The sequence below is a fragment of the Strongylocentrotus purpuratus genome, unplaced genomic scaffold, assembly GCF_000002235.5.
Source record: "Strongylocentrotus purpuratus isolate Spur 01 unplaced genomic scaffold, Spur_5.0 spur5_contig_831, whole genome shotgun sequence".
NCBI lineage: Eukaryota > Metazoa > Echinodermata > Echinoidea > Camarodonta > Strongylocentrotidae > Strongylocentrotus > Strongylocentrotus purpuratus.
In genome coordinates this window covers 8,571-21,494 of record NW_022145537.1, presented here as the reverse complement: position 1 = coordinate 21,494, position 12,924 = coordinate 8,571, and the positions used below count along the sequence as shown (strand labels likewise).

General features: G+C 39.1%; 1 protein-coding gene across 1 annotated transcript; it reads right to left on the bottom strand.

Moving 5' to 3' along the window:
- Positions 1 to 627: 627 nt before the first annotated feature.
- LOC762878 (calcium-binding protein SPEC 2D) lies at positions 628 to 12,375 on the bottom strand. The gene is made up of 6 exons (XM_030983756.1): positions 12,176 to 12,375; positions 7,549 to 7,585; positions 6,644 to 6,775; positions 6,057 to 6,186; positions 2,963 to 3,078; positions 628 to 1,842 (listed from the first exon to the last, which is right to left on the bottom strand). Exons 1-6 carry the CDS (start codon positions 12,176 to 12,178, stop codon positions 1,811 to 1,813), a joined length of 450 nt encoding a protein of 149 aa, XP_030839616.1. The 5' UTR covers positions 12,179 to 12,375; the 3' UTR covers positions 628 to 1,810.
- Positions 12,376 to 12,924: the final 549 nt, after the last annotated feature.

Genomic DNA, 12,924 nt, shown 5'->3' with positions numbered 1-12,924 from the left:
ATGTATAATAATGACAATGGTTAACGTTATCTGCAGCTGGGCCCATCATTATCGTCAAGGGCGATGAAGGGACTCTGACGGACATCACTATTCAGCGGTAGGACTATCGTTCAGCCCGATTCTATTTACAATGGATATTATGTAAATATCTATATTATATTTGTTACAATCTATCACAATGCTTGAATCGCGAACCATGATGTGGACAGTCATAATCATAATCATCATCATCGTCATGAACATCATCATCATCATCTTCATCATCATTATTATCAACATCATCATCATCATTATATTTGTCATCACCATTTTTTCAACGAAGCGAGTAACGTTTTTGATTTATTTTGTTTAATACATGATTCATTCTTTAGCAAATAAATTCCATGAATTAACGGTATTCATTTCCAAAAACTACTAGAAAATTACTTTTCAAAGACAACATACAAACTGGGTTGTATTAATAACAGAGTTTTATTTAGTGAACATTGCATGGTTATAAATTGCACCAAACTAAATATACAATTGTTTACATATACCCATTTTCTCCACTTTACTGTAAGTGATATCACCATATAATAATAATAATAATAATAATAATAATAATAATAATAATAATAATAATAATAATTTTGTTAACTAAGGGTAGCAATACCAGTATCAATACTGCTGCTCCCGCGGGCCCTGCAATTATCATTATCCATCAATATTATTTGCCAGGTACCCATTTACACCTGGGTGGAGAGTGGCAAATGTGGATTAATGCCTTTTTTCAAAGGACGTTGGTGCCGGACTCTCAACCCTTGGTTTGGTTTGGTTTGGTTTGGTTTCATCATCGTATAAACAAACATAATACATACACGTGAACATAAACAAATAAATTATAATTACTTGAAAATAATACGGATGAATAGCTCTATTCCGAAATCTTCCTAGATGTCCAGATTGAGAGGGGTTTTTTTGTCATAATATTTTATCCTATTAATTTTATCTTTGAAGGTATTCTCGCAAGCGTTATGTAATATCTGTTTAAACATTGCGATGTGCTTCATGTGCTCTTATTCATGTAAAATGAAAGTAATTCAGCCCTCGTGCTGCCGTTTTCCAGTATGCTCAATAACCCATTCAGTTTAATTCAATAATAATAATAATAATAGTCCGCTTTTATATAGCGCTTAATACAAATGTCTCTAAGTACTTAACCGCATGCACTGAGTACGCAATCTCCACTCCCTGGGGAGCATTCAATGAGTCAATTGAATGACCTACGGTACCTCCACATAAAATACTATTAAAGTAATTTATTTAAGATAAGTGCTTTTACCGCCTATCAAGAATTAAGAAAGTTAAAATTCCTCTTCTCCCTTGTGTACCATGTCACTTTTCAGACATGGATATTCTTTGGTGTTAGTCGACCTCCATCCTAACCACAATCACGATGACTATGATAAAAATGAAAAACAAATACAAAAATCATGATGTCAAAGGTATCATATAATGAAATACTAATAGTTGGCTTTCAGAAGAAGAAAAAACGCAACATTTATTCTTGGAAGGAGTACACTCACATTTGAAAGGCACCCTGGGTATTATGACAAAAATGTAAAGAAATAAAGTGAATGGAATTTCGAACCACTCTTTTTCAAAAAGTGACAGCTCAAACAAAATTGCCGGAACATAATGAAATCTGATACGAGACGATTGTATCACCCTTTCCCGAAGAGTCCTCAAGAAGTATAAAAGGGACAAGTTGTCGCTGCTGAAGTAGAGGATAGCGTTCATCATCTTCACCGAGTACAAATCCATCATCATCCTAACAAAAATTCATCATCATCTTAATGAATTCTGAATGGTAGAAAAGGAGAAATAATATGTAGTGAATGAAAAGAAATAAGGAAATCTCCAAACGTTGTCTCGCCTGCATGTCACGATGCGAATGATAACACATTACACATAATTATGAAAAGTATCTCATTTCAAGCTTTCAGGAGTTTAGGATGTTAATTTTGGTTCTGACAGTTTCCGGTAATGGTAATGTTGCATAGACTTTATCCTTGGAAAATGAGAAATCTCTATTTAAGAATGCTGCTAATACGATCTAAAAAAAAACTATGGTAAAAAAAATATAAAAAAACAGACTAGAAAAATATTCAACTGCACACGCCGCGCCGTTGAGAATTATGCCTCTGCCTCTGATTGAATATCTCTCAAGTAGAATGTTTCTCACATGACATAACTGTTGACCTGGCGATCCGAAATCATCTTGAGATTGTGCGTTGTTCATAAAGTCTACTTAGGTACATATCAAGTTTGGTGAAATTGTAGTGGATCATCGTTCATTTGCCTAAGATGCCCTTGAACCTTCGACCTCATCATCGAAGTGTTATTCAATCATTAGTGTGTGTACAGTGCTTTTCATAAAAAATTGATTGACCTTTTGACTATTTGACCTCGGTCTGATTTGACCCATGTACCTGGGGTTTGAATTTAGTGATCATACCTCGTAGCTATACAAATTTATTGCGAATACAGCATGAGTGTTGACGACAACAACACGAACGACGACAACAACGACGACAACAAATACACCGACGCCGGATATAGTGACGCCTATGTCTCGCTCCATTTCGCAGGCGAGACAAAAATGACGCCGAATGGTAATTATAGGTAAAAGTCGACTACTGGTCATAATGTGAAAATAAATGTTTGGGACCAATTATGGAGGTTTCATATAAGAATCGGTGTATACTGTCAGCTGGCTGTGAGGTTTTGAAACGGGGGGGGGGAAAGGGACGAGACAAGAAGACTCCTGGACCCCCTCCCATACTCTTCCTCTGAGCAGCAGCCTTTCAAATTCGTATTTCATTTTACGAGTAAGATCGGTGCCCATCCCCATATCATTCCAGTTCCCCTTCAATGGGTTGATTACACTATGCCACTGACATCATCCATTCAATGCACTCACCTATTAAGTCGACTTTACCATCATTAGTAAAGTCGGCTTTGTCGATCATTGCGTTGATTTCTTCCTCCGACATCGGTCGATCAATGCTTAACATCGCTTGACGCAGCTCGTCAGCACTGCATGCAAATAATTAACAAATAACAATTATTTGAGTTCACTTTCTACAAATTTGGATTAAGTCATTGACTAAAATCATCGAATAATCTTTTATAATGTAATGAATAATGATCCAGTATTGAGGCGCTAAATCCCTATCGCACTATAAAATGATCAATTGGACTATAATAATTAGTTTACAATACTTGTTTAGGAGTACACTTCTTTAAATACCCGTTTAGGATGTGAATTCTTGAGAAGAAAAACAACGCGAAATCCTCATTTAGGGTGTATTTTTGCCTTCAGAAGAAATCATCCTTTAGGGGGTGTCTGGAATACCTGTAGTCACACATGCTTACAGTATTTCTGCATGAATGAGACCACCGGGGCGAGCATCCCTTCTTACCCCTTTCACTCCTTAAGACTACCCTATCATTGTCCAACTACCCTATCACTGTCCAACTACCCTATCACTGTCCAACTACCCTATCACTGTCCAACTACCCTACCACTGTCTAACTACCCTAACACTGTCCAACTATACCCTATCAATGTCCAACTACCCTATCACTGTTCAACTACCCTATCACTGTCCTACCCAGGCGCGGATCCAGGGGGGGCGAGCGGGCCTTGCCCCCCCCCCCCCCCCGCAAAAAAAAAAAAAAAGAGAAAAAAGGAAAAGAAGCGAAAGGGAAAGAGGAGAGAAAGGAAAAGAAAGAATAGGAAGAAGAAAAGAAAAGGGGAAGAAGGAGATCGGGGGGGCCGAAAGGGCTTTGCCTCCCAGGCTGTTGCCCCCCCCCCATAAAACAAATAAGAGAGAAGGAAGGAAAGGGAAAGGAAAAGAGGAGATACTGGCGTACTGATAGGGAGGGGGGGGGGAGTTAGTGGAAATCAAATTCAAACGTGGTTTATTTCTAATTCCACAACGGTGGATTACAAATAATGCTGAAATGACATCATTTCCGAGATTTTTCCTCACTTTTTAGTAAATTATACGTTTGTATGTGTTTGTTGGAAAATGACAAATTCCGAAATTTGCAGCCAGGCAAGAAATATGATTCTTGAGATTCCTTCATGTCAGGGCCCGAGGTACGGTGGGGATCGGGAGCCTCGAGCTCTCCCCCCCCCCCCCCCACTTTTTTTTGAAAAAGTATATTAAAGAGAAATAAAATAGAATGAGAGCAAGAAAGAAAGAATAGTTAACTGCCAGTGTTAACAAATAATGAGGCATCAAAATATGCTCATCTGACCGTGATTAAATGCCTAAAACCCCTAAGCTTCCGTGGGCTCTGCCCCCTGGATCCCACCAAGGGCCCTACGGCGGGTCCTTAGATGCTCATTTGACGGTAATTTAATGCCTAAAACCCCTGATTTTGGGGGGCTCCGACCCCTGGACCCAACGCCAAATAGTTACCTGCCAGTGTCACGAAATAATAAGGTATACAAAAAAAAATATGCTCATATGACCTTAATTAAACGCCTAAAAGCTCTGAGCTTCCGGGGCCGGCTTCGCCGCCGCTCCAGACAAGGATTAACAATCGAGAACGGTACAGCGAATCGTCTTTTTTCTCTCATAATCTTATGAAACGTGAAGCTTCCGCGCTTTGCGCGGGAGGGGGAACCTGAATTCAGACAAGCATTCAGAGGCGAGAACGGTAATACCAATCTTTTATGATTTAATAAAACGTAAAAGCTTCCGCGCTTCGCACGGGATGGAGGGGGGGAACTTAATTCCGACGAGGATTATTTTCGAGAGCGGTACAACGAAATCGTCTTCTTTCTCTAATGATTTAATGAAAATTAAAAGCTTCCGCGCTTCGCGCGGGAGGGGGGGAACCTGAATTCAGACGAGGATTAAGAGTCGAGAACTGAACAGCAAATCGTCTTTTTTCTCTCATAATCTTATGAAACTTTAAAGCTTCAGCGCTTCGCGCGGGAGGGGGGGGGGACCTGAATTCAGACGAGGATTAAGAGTCGAGAACGGTACAACGAATCGCCTTCTTTCTCCAATAGTTTAATGAAACGTCAAAGCTTCCGCGAATCGCGCAGGAGGGGGAGGGGGTAAACTAAATTCAGACGAGGATTAAGAGTCGAGAACTGTTCAGCCAATCGTCTTCTTACTCTCATAATCTTATGAAACTTTAAAGAGGGGGGGGGGGGAGAGTCTAAATTCAGACGAGGATTATTTTCGAAAACGGTACAACGAATTGTTTTGTTTCTCTACTGATTTAAGGAAACTTAAAAGCTTCCGCGCTTCGCACGATAGGGGGGAACCTGAATTCAGACGAGAATTTAGAGTTGAGAACTCTACAACGAATCGTTTTCTTTCTCTAATAATTTAATAAATCCTAAAATTGTCCGCGCTTCGCGCGAGAGGGGAAAAACTAAATTCAGACGAGATTTATTTTCGAGAACGGTACAACGAACCGTCTTCTTTTTCTAATAATTAAATGAAACGTCAAAGCTTCCGCGTTTCGCGGAGGAGGGAGGGGGAAATTCGCCCCTCCCTGCACCGACCGACCCCCCCCCCCGCATCACGTCACTGTTGGTCACCATTACGTACCAATATTTGGCTCGCATAATTTCAAATTTGGGCCCCCCCTAAGAAATCCTGGATCCGCGCCTGGTCCTACCACCCTATCACTGTCCAACTACCCTATCACTGTTCAACTACCCTATCACTGTTCAACTACCCTATCACTGTTCAACTACCCTATCACTGTCCAACTACCCTATCACTGTTCAACTACCCTATCACTGTCCAACTACCCTATCACTGTCCAACTACCCTATCACTGTCCAACTACCCTACCACTGTTCAACTACCCTATCACTGTCCAACTACCCTATCACTGTCCAACTACCCTATCACTGTTCAACTACCCTATCACTGTTCAACTACCCTATCACTGTCCAACCACCCTATCACTGTCCAACTACCCTATCACTGTCCAACTACCCTATCACTGTCCAACTAACCTATCACTGTCCAACTTACCAGAGAAGGTTGTTGCCATCCTTGTCCAAGGCTTTGAAAGCTGTGCGGTATTGTGACATTGCTGTCCTCCTGTTCGACCTCACCTTACCTGCTATAATCTCCAAAAACTCAGGAAATGTCATAGTTCCGTCTAGCCGAATGAAGGAAAAAGGGTTATTTAGGTCCCACACAAAAGTCCTTTTCGAACAGTGATTCATCTTGCATTATTACGTCTCGATTTCAATGCACGAAGATTAGATCCGATAATTCACTAAAATAAATGCCTAATGAGTGGAGACATCTTAAGGTGATAAAAAGTAAGCACTTTCATGTACCTTTTGTTGAAACGAAGCTCCCATTCCACCATAGAAAATAGAATTGTGTACTACCACTTTAAAAAGAAATTAGTTTCACCTTTCACTGTAATTATTGTTGACCTGATGACCTCTTGGTAATACTTCATACACAGACGTTCAAGCAAGCTATTGATTTATACATATATATTTGACATTAATTATGCTTCAAGTCATAGATTATTAATTCAATTTACGTGTTGTGGTCAGTTTCATCTTTCGTTATCATTTCATAAGTCTTCACCATAAACTCACCATCAGCTCTAGACTTGTCAAGCTCATCCTCAGTAAGGACATGACCCACTGATTCCATCGCATACTTCAAGTGCCTAGTAGGGAAGGTGCCATCGCTTTTCTTGTCAAGGGCCTCGAATTTTTTCTTGAATTCTATTTAAAAAAGAGGTAATAACAAAATAAAGTGGAGATATGGTGTGAGTGAGAGAGGGGAGGAAAGAAGCAGGAGATGTTTGTAGGAAACATCGAGTAATGTACACACATATACATACATATATATATATATATATATATATATATATATATATATATATATATATATATATCATATATAAACTAGCAAAGGACTTGCAATTGCTAATAAAAGCAAAGTCGTTCCTCTTAAAAGCAAATACTTTCACATGACTATAAATTATTGAAGTGAATAAGAATTTGTTTTTCATCATTAGCGTTATTTTGCTTGATTTCTTCAATATTGCAATCTTCAAATTGCAAGCAGACGTGATGTCTCAGTGGTGGAGCAGTGGTCTCGAAACCGGGAGGTCCCGTGATCGAAACCAAGTCTATGCGCTAGTGCCTTTTAGTAAGGCATTAATCCTCATTACCAAGTCCCTCGGAGAGGATTGAAAGCCGTCGGTCCCCTGGTTGCTTACTTACAAGCACCCATGCTTTCTTAGCATTCAAGTATTACAAACAAACTAACCAACCAACCAACTGATATCCTCTCATGTTAACGGGAATTGTTTTTTATCCTAGAAGACCAGCTATTATTTCACATCTTTAATGATCTTATTTTATTTTGATGCTCTTCGAGAGCTAACATTGTACCGCAATACTAATATCGTGTTTTAACATTGTTTTATAATACCCTCTTGTTATATCTTTCGTCTCCCATTTTAAAAATTGAAAGATTCGGAATTTCGTACCTGCTATCTGCTGTTCGGTAAATATGATTTTGGCTGCCTGTAATGAAAGAAGAAAAAAACGAAATTAAAAGAACATTGTTAGCAATGAGGAATCCAGATAGTGAAATGTCGTATTTTGCTTCAGTGACTTATTATACACCAACAAAAAGGGGCACTTTCTGGAGAGAAAAGAAAAGATCACTTACAACCTCAAAGCGAAAATATAGCTATTCTATAAATGGGTAGGCCCTTTAATATACCCCCTACATTGTGATTAGATTATCAGGGATGATTTCATAGTTTGTTTATCTCTTTACATGGTCCAAGATACTGCTTAAGTATCATACTTAGCAGTGTGATGGTCTTAATATTTAATTGCGAGCGAGCGAAGAGAGCAAGCAAAACAAAAAATATTTGCGATGTCGTACTGCGAAAAAATACATCTTATAAAGAGGTAAAACGATCCTAATCATGAAAGACTGACAACGTATTTAATAAGAAACAAAATTTATTAAAACAAAATGCGAGCAAGCAAAATGCAGCGAGCTTTGGGTGAACTTGAAGAAAAAAGTTGATCATATAGTCGCTTTAAATTAGGAGCATATTTTATAGTGAAACGTAAAGGGGCCAATGTTAAAAGGACACTAATTAAAAAAGAAAAGGAGAACGTGTCAAGGTAAAAATCGTGATTATCAAAGGTGACAATGGGGCACTGCTAGCACCTGATAAGGGGCACTTACCAGAAATGAAGAAAGGCACTCATGCGGACGGAAAGGGACACTTTTTACAAAGTAAAAGGGGCAATTATTAAAAGGAAAATGGCACTAATTAGAAAGGATAGGGGCACGTGTCAAAATAAAAGAGGCACTTATCAAAGGTGAAAAGGGGCATTTATTACAAAGTCGAAGGAGCACCTCTCAAATTGTAATAAGGGCACTCACCGGAGATGAAAAGAGGCACTTTAAACTATCAATATGAAAGGGACACCTCTCGTATTTGAAAAGAAGCAATTAGAGGTATTTCTTGTACCTGAAAAAGGGCACTCATCTAAGATGAATAGGGGCACTTGTTAGAATGGAAAGGGGCACGTATTACAAAGGAAAATGGGCACTTGTCGAAATAAAAAGGGCAACTATTAGATTTTGATAAAGGCATTTGGCAGACGTGTGAGAAGGGGCATTTAAGGGAAAGGGAACTTGCTCTTATCAAAAAAGAAAAGGGACATTTCCAGACTTAAGTCAACAAATATTCATTAAAAAATTACTCGTTAAGCTTAGAAAGTTATCTAAACCCATGCCTAACTATTATAGTACGCCCGCCGAAGCCTGTCCGCATCGCTTCCGTGATCAACTAAAAAACTTCATTGTTCGACCCTATCAATTAAATTCAGGAAAAATAGGAGCAGTTCCCTGTAGATCCAGGACTTTAAAGTGTTATTTTGTGGTCTCGTCAGGTCTGACTACAGAGGTCCCCCCCCCCTTTTTTTTTTCATTACCGGCCTTCTACCGTGGTAATGCCGTCTTATAATTAGGGACCTGTTGAAAGGGGACGATGACGCGTTCCTCTCACACTAATCCTATCCTCCTTATTTTGTAGACCATTTTAATTTTTGGGGACGGTGAGGCGATGTCCTGTGACCCCTATTCATGTTACTCCTTTGGGCATACCGTTCCAATTGTATTTCTTTGTTTTGTTTGTATCCTTCTCTAAGCTTCTCTTCGTTACCTTTTATCCTTTCTTCTATCATTCTAACATTTTCTCATCCCTCTTTCGATCTGTTATTCTGTGCTGTTATCCTTCTATCGTTTCCTCTTCTTTCTTTCCAGATGTAATCATTTCTTTTATCGTTCTATCAATTCCTGTTCTATCTTAATTTCTTATATTACTCTTTGTTTTATCCTTTCATCTTTTCCTTTATCTCTCCCTCATAATTGTTTGTTTTTCCGAAAAATGACCTTTTATATTCCCTTTCTGTTATTTCCCATGTACACGACACACTATTCCGTCCGTTTACAGACTGGACGTTATTTCAGCCGAGACTGGAGAACCATCCTGAAAATCAAAGGGACGGTGACATGTACGATTTTGCACATGCGGAAACCGATATTTCGCTAGGCTGATGACCGTAGAGGCATCGCAGAGGCGAACTTTGATTTTCGCCAACATGCGTCAGAAAAGGTAGCGAATTCCAAAATCGCAACGTTCGTAAGCATTCGCCGCTCCCCCTTAAGAAGTTTAGCGACGGTTGAGCCATGAGTCTTAAACGCGGATCAACTTATTCCCGGTCACTTTAAGGTCACTGAGCTTTCGAAAATAGGACGTAAGCAGGGCTCCCACTTAGCCGAGTTGGAGCCACGAGTTGTGGCGAGCTGGCGCGATCTTATGGCGAGCCGTTTTATCATTAAAACATATTTCTTGATATCACGAAATCGATTCTTGATATCACGAAATCGAATTCTTGATATCAAGAATTACCATTGCTTTACAACGTAAAATTATTTCTTGATATCAAGAAATATGTTTTAATGATAAAATCAGCTTGCCATAAGATCGCGCCAGCTCGCCACAACCCGAGGCTCCAACTGATGATACAAATTTTGCCGGGAAACCGCCTACTAATAATTGATATATATGGTAAATTATTATATTTATCCGGACTGGATATATATCGCGTAGTCCAGGCGCGTACGCAGGATTTTTTCAAGGGGGGGGGGGGGTTTTACATTTATAAGTCGGGCCGAAAATTTCGCAACGACTCAGCCAGCCGCTGAATAAGCGGGGGGGGGGGGTAAGAGGTCACTTTTTTCTTTTTTTTTTGGTCTCGAAATTTGAAAATTTGACATTTTGCTCCGTTGGGGGGGGGTAAGGTCAGCTTTTTTAGGTCAACCAAAAAAAAAGGGGGGGGGGGGTTTTAGAGAATTTTAGGGGGGGTTTACACACAAAAAATTACCAAAGGGGGGGGTTTAACCCCCCAAACACCCCCCCCCCCCCTTCGCGCCTGGCGAAGTCCCATATACATCTTTCTGGGCCAAATTTCTTATCATTTTGATGATTCCAGAACCTTGCAGTACACAACAATACTTATATGCTAGATGATCAACCTTTTCTGATCGATTCCACAACGTTTCTTTCACAATGCAATCGCATGACCAGAACTGGTCTATACCTTTAATCAAAGGGCAACAAATTCTGAAACTGCATTGTAAGATCACTTTCAGATTAGGAGAAGTTTATTCTTTAAAGAGTATTTTAAATTGAATGGAACGTCTCAACTCAGTAAGCATGGCTGAGATTTGTAAAAAGTGCTCATTGAAAAAAATCCCTGCATCGATTTGAATAACAATCATATTTGTCGCATGATCCCTTTTAATAACCTTGTTTTCTCTCTCGTTTGCAGGGAGAGAAGAAGCTATGTCACGTTAAAGACATCACAAAAAATCAGTCTATTGCGTTTATACATATAAATACAGAACAACCCATGTAATTATTAGAATGTCATTTTGGAATAACTCTTCAACGAATACCCGACATTATAGCATCACTACATTGCCGGTACCACATTGTCTTTAACCAGTATCATATAAAGTTATTATTAATATCCAGTTCAGTATAATGTTTTTCGGCAAATAAAGATGCGCTATTTTTTTAGGGTTGAGATGCTAGGAAATGGTTTCAAGAGTATATTACACAAATCTAAACCATTAGATAATGATGAAGGCTCTCTCTCTCTCTCTCTCTCTCTCTCTCCCTCTCTGCATTATCAACTACATAGAAAGCAATACAAAAAACTTAGGGTTATCTGGGATAACCTCGTTTAAGCAAGTCATGTAAAAATGGCGCTTCACCCCCCCCCCCCCATCCCCTCCCCTAATTTTAAACTGGATTAACATCGAGGGACTATCGATTTTTGGAAGGAAAAAATTATCAGGCTTCAGGCGATGGCGATATTGCAGGGACTTTCTCCCGAAAGTACCGGATGGATTTAGAAAGGAATCCGAGATAACTCTTTCCCGATGATGGAGAATGCAACAAAATCTTTGGAACGCTTTACTTTTTAGTGAAAAACCCAAATTTGTAGTAAAGTACTGTAAAAAAAAATGTTTTACTTGAATTAGTTCACGTAGTAATTGTAATTTTAATTTAATTCAACCATATAATACTAGTTTAGTGTGATTTGTACTAATCTATTTCATTATTGCAGCAGTGATTATTGACCAGATACTTGCCCAACGAATCAACAACAAATGTATGGAAAGTGGATGGGGAAGCCATTATGCATCCACCCCGAACCCTCCGTTCAAGCAATCAAGCATTACTTTGTTTACCCAAAATCAATACATTATTCTAAGGGGCAGATCTTTTGCAGTTGCTGGACCATATACCTTTGGAACAATCTTCCCATTTCCATATACAGGCACCCACAGTCCGGTGACATATCCACACGACCACGACACCTCTACTTTATATTGTATCATTATTATCGTATGTGAATAGAATGAACAGGGGATCGGGAGAGAAATATACATAAATGGAATTCGATAAACAGGTGTATTAATACCTCCAAATTATTTTAAGCCTTAAATTACTGTAGACGACAGCAACACATGTCAGGATGGAAAATAAATGAAATCGTGATCTAACAACTTACCATCTTTAGAAATTGGGATAGATCCGGCAAAATTGAAGATAGAAAGCAAAATTTCTCTGGATCTCTCTTCTGGTCGACTTGCTTTCAAGGAGTGGCAAGGGTGCAGTGATGTCAAAGAGTATTATACAGACATATAAAGCACGTGACTATATGCTGGTAATGTCTAGCCGCCAGCTTCCACTTGTTTGCAAAAAGTTTCCTGTAAAAGAACGTCCAATTTCCTGGAATTTTTAAAAATGCCTCTTACGTGGATTTGTTACTTGGATGAATTGCTAAGGGGAGACAAAAGTCATACCCCAGTACGCTCTCGAGTTTGGCAATTCAGAACATCTAGATAGCCGTCGTGAGCGATAAAAACTCTAATCCATCCCTTGAAATTAAATTGCAGTGCCCCTATTATGTGCTCTTTTTAAAGGGTACAAAAAACCTCATATTAGGCATTCCATCTCATTCAGTAGTAGATTTAACGACCTAAATACTGGGAACAACATAATTATGGATTGATGCCCACATAATTGAGTTTGAAACGCACTTCTGGTCAAGAATGGTAGAAGAATCCGTCTGCATAAAAAAGATTAATCCTTCACTGAATAGGTGATCTCGAGGCAGCAGACAGCAAAATATTGTGTAAATAATAAAAGGTCCGCATGAGTGTTTCAGATGTATCACGTTTTGTTTTCACATTGTTTTTGACGGATATACTTCCCTCATTATCACTTCAACATGCTGGCTTCGATTTTATGACTAAG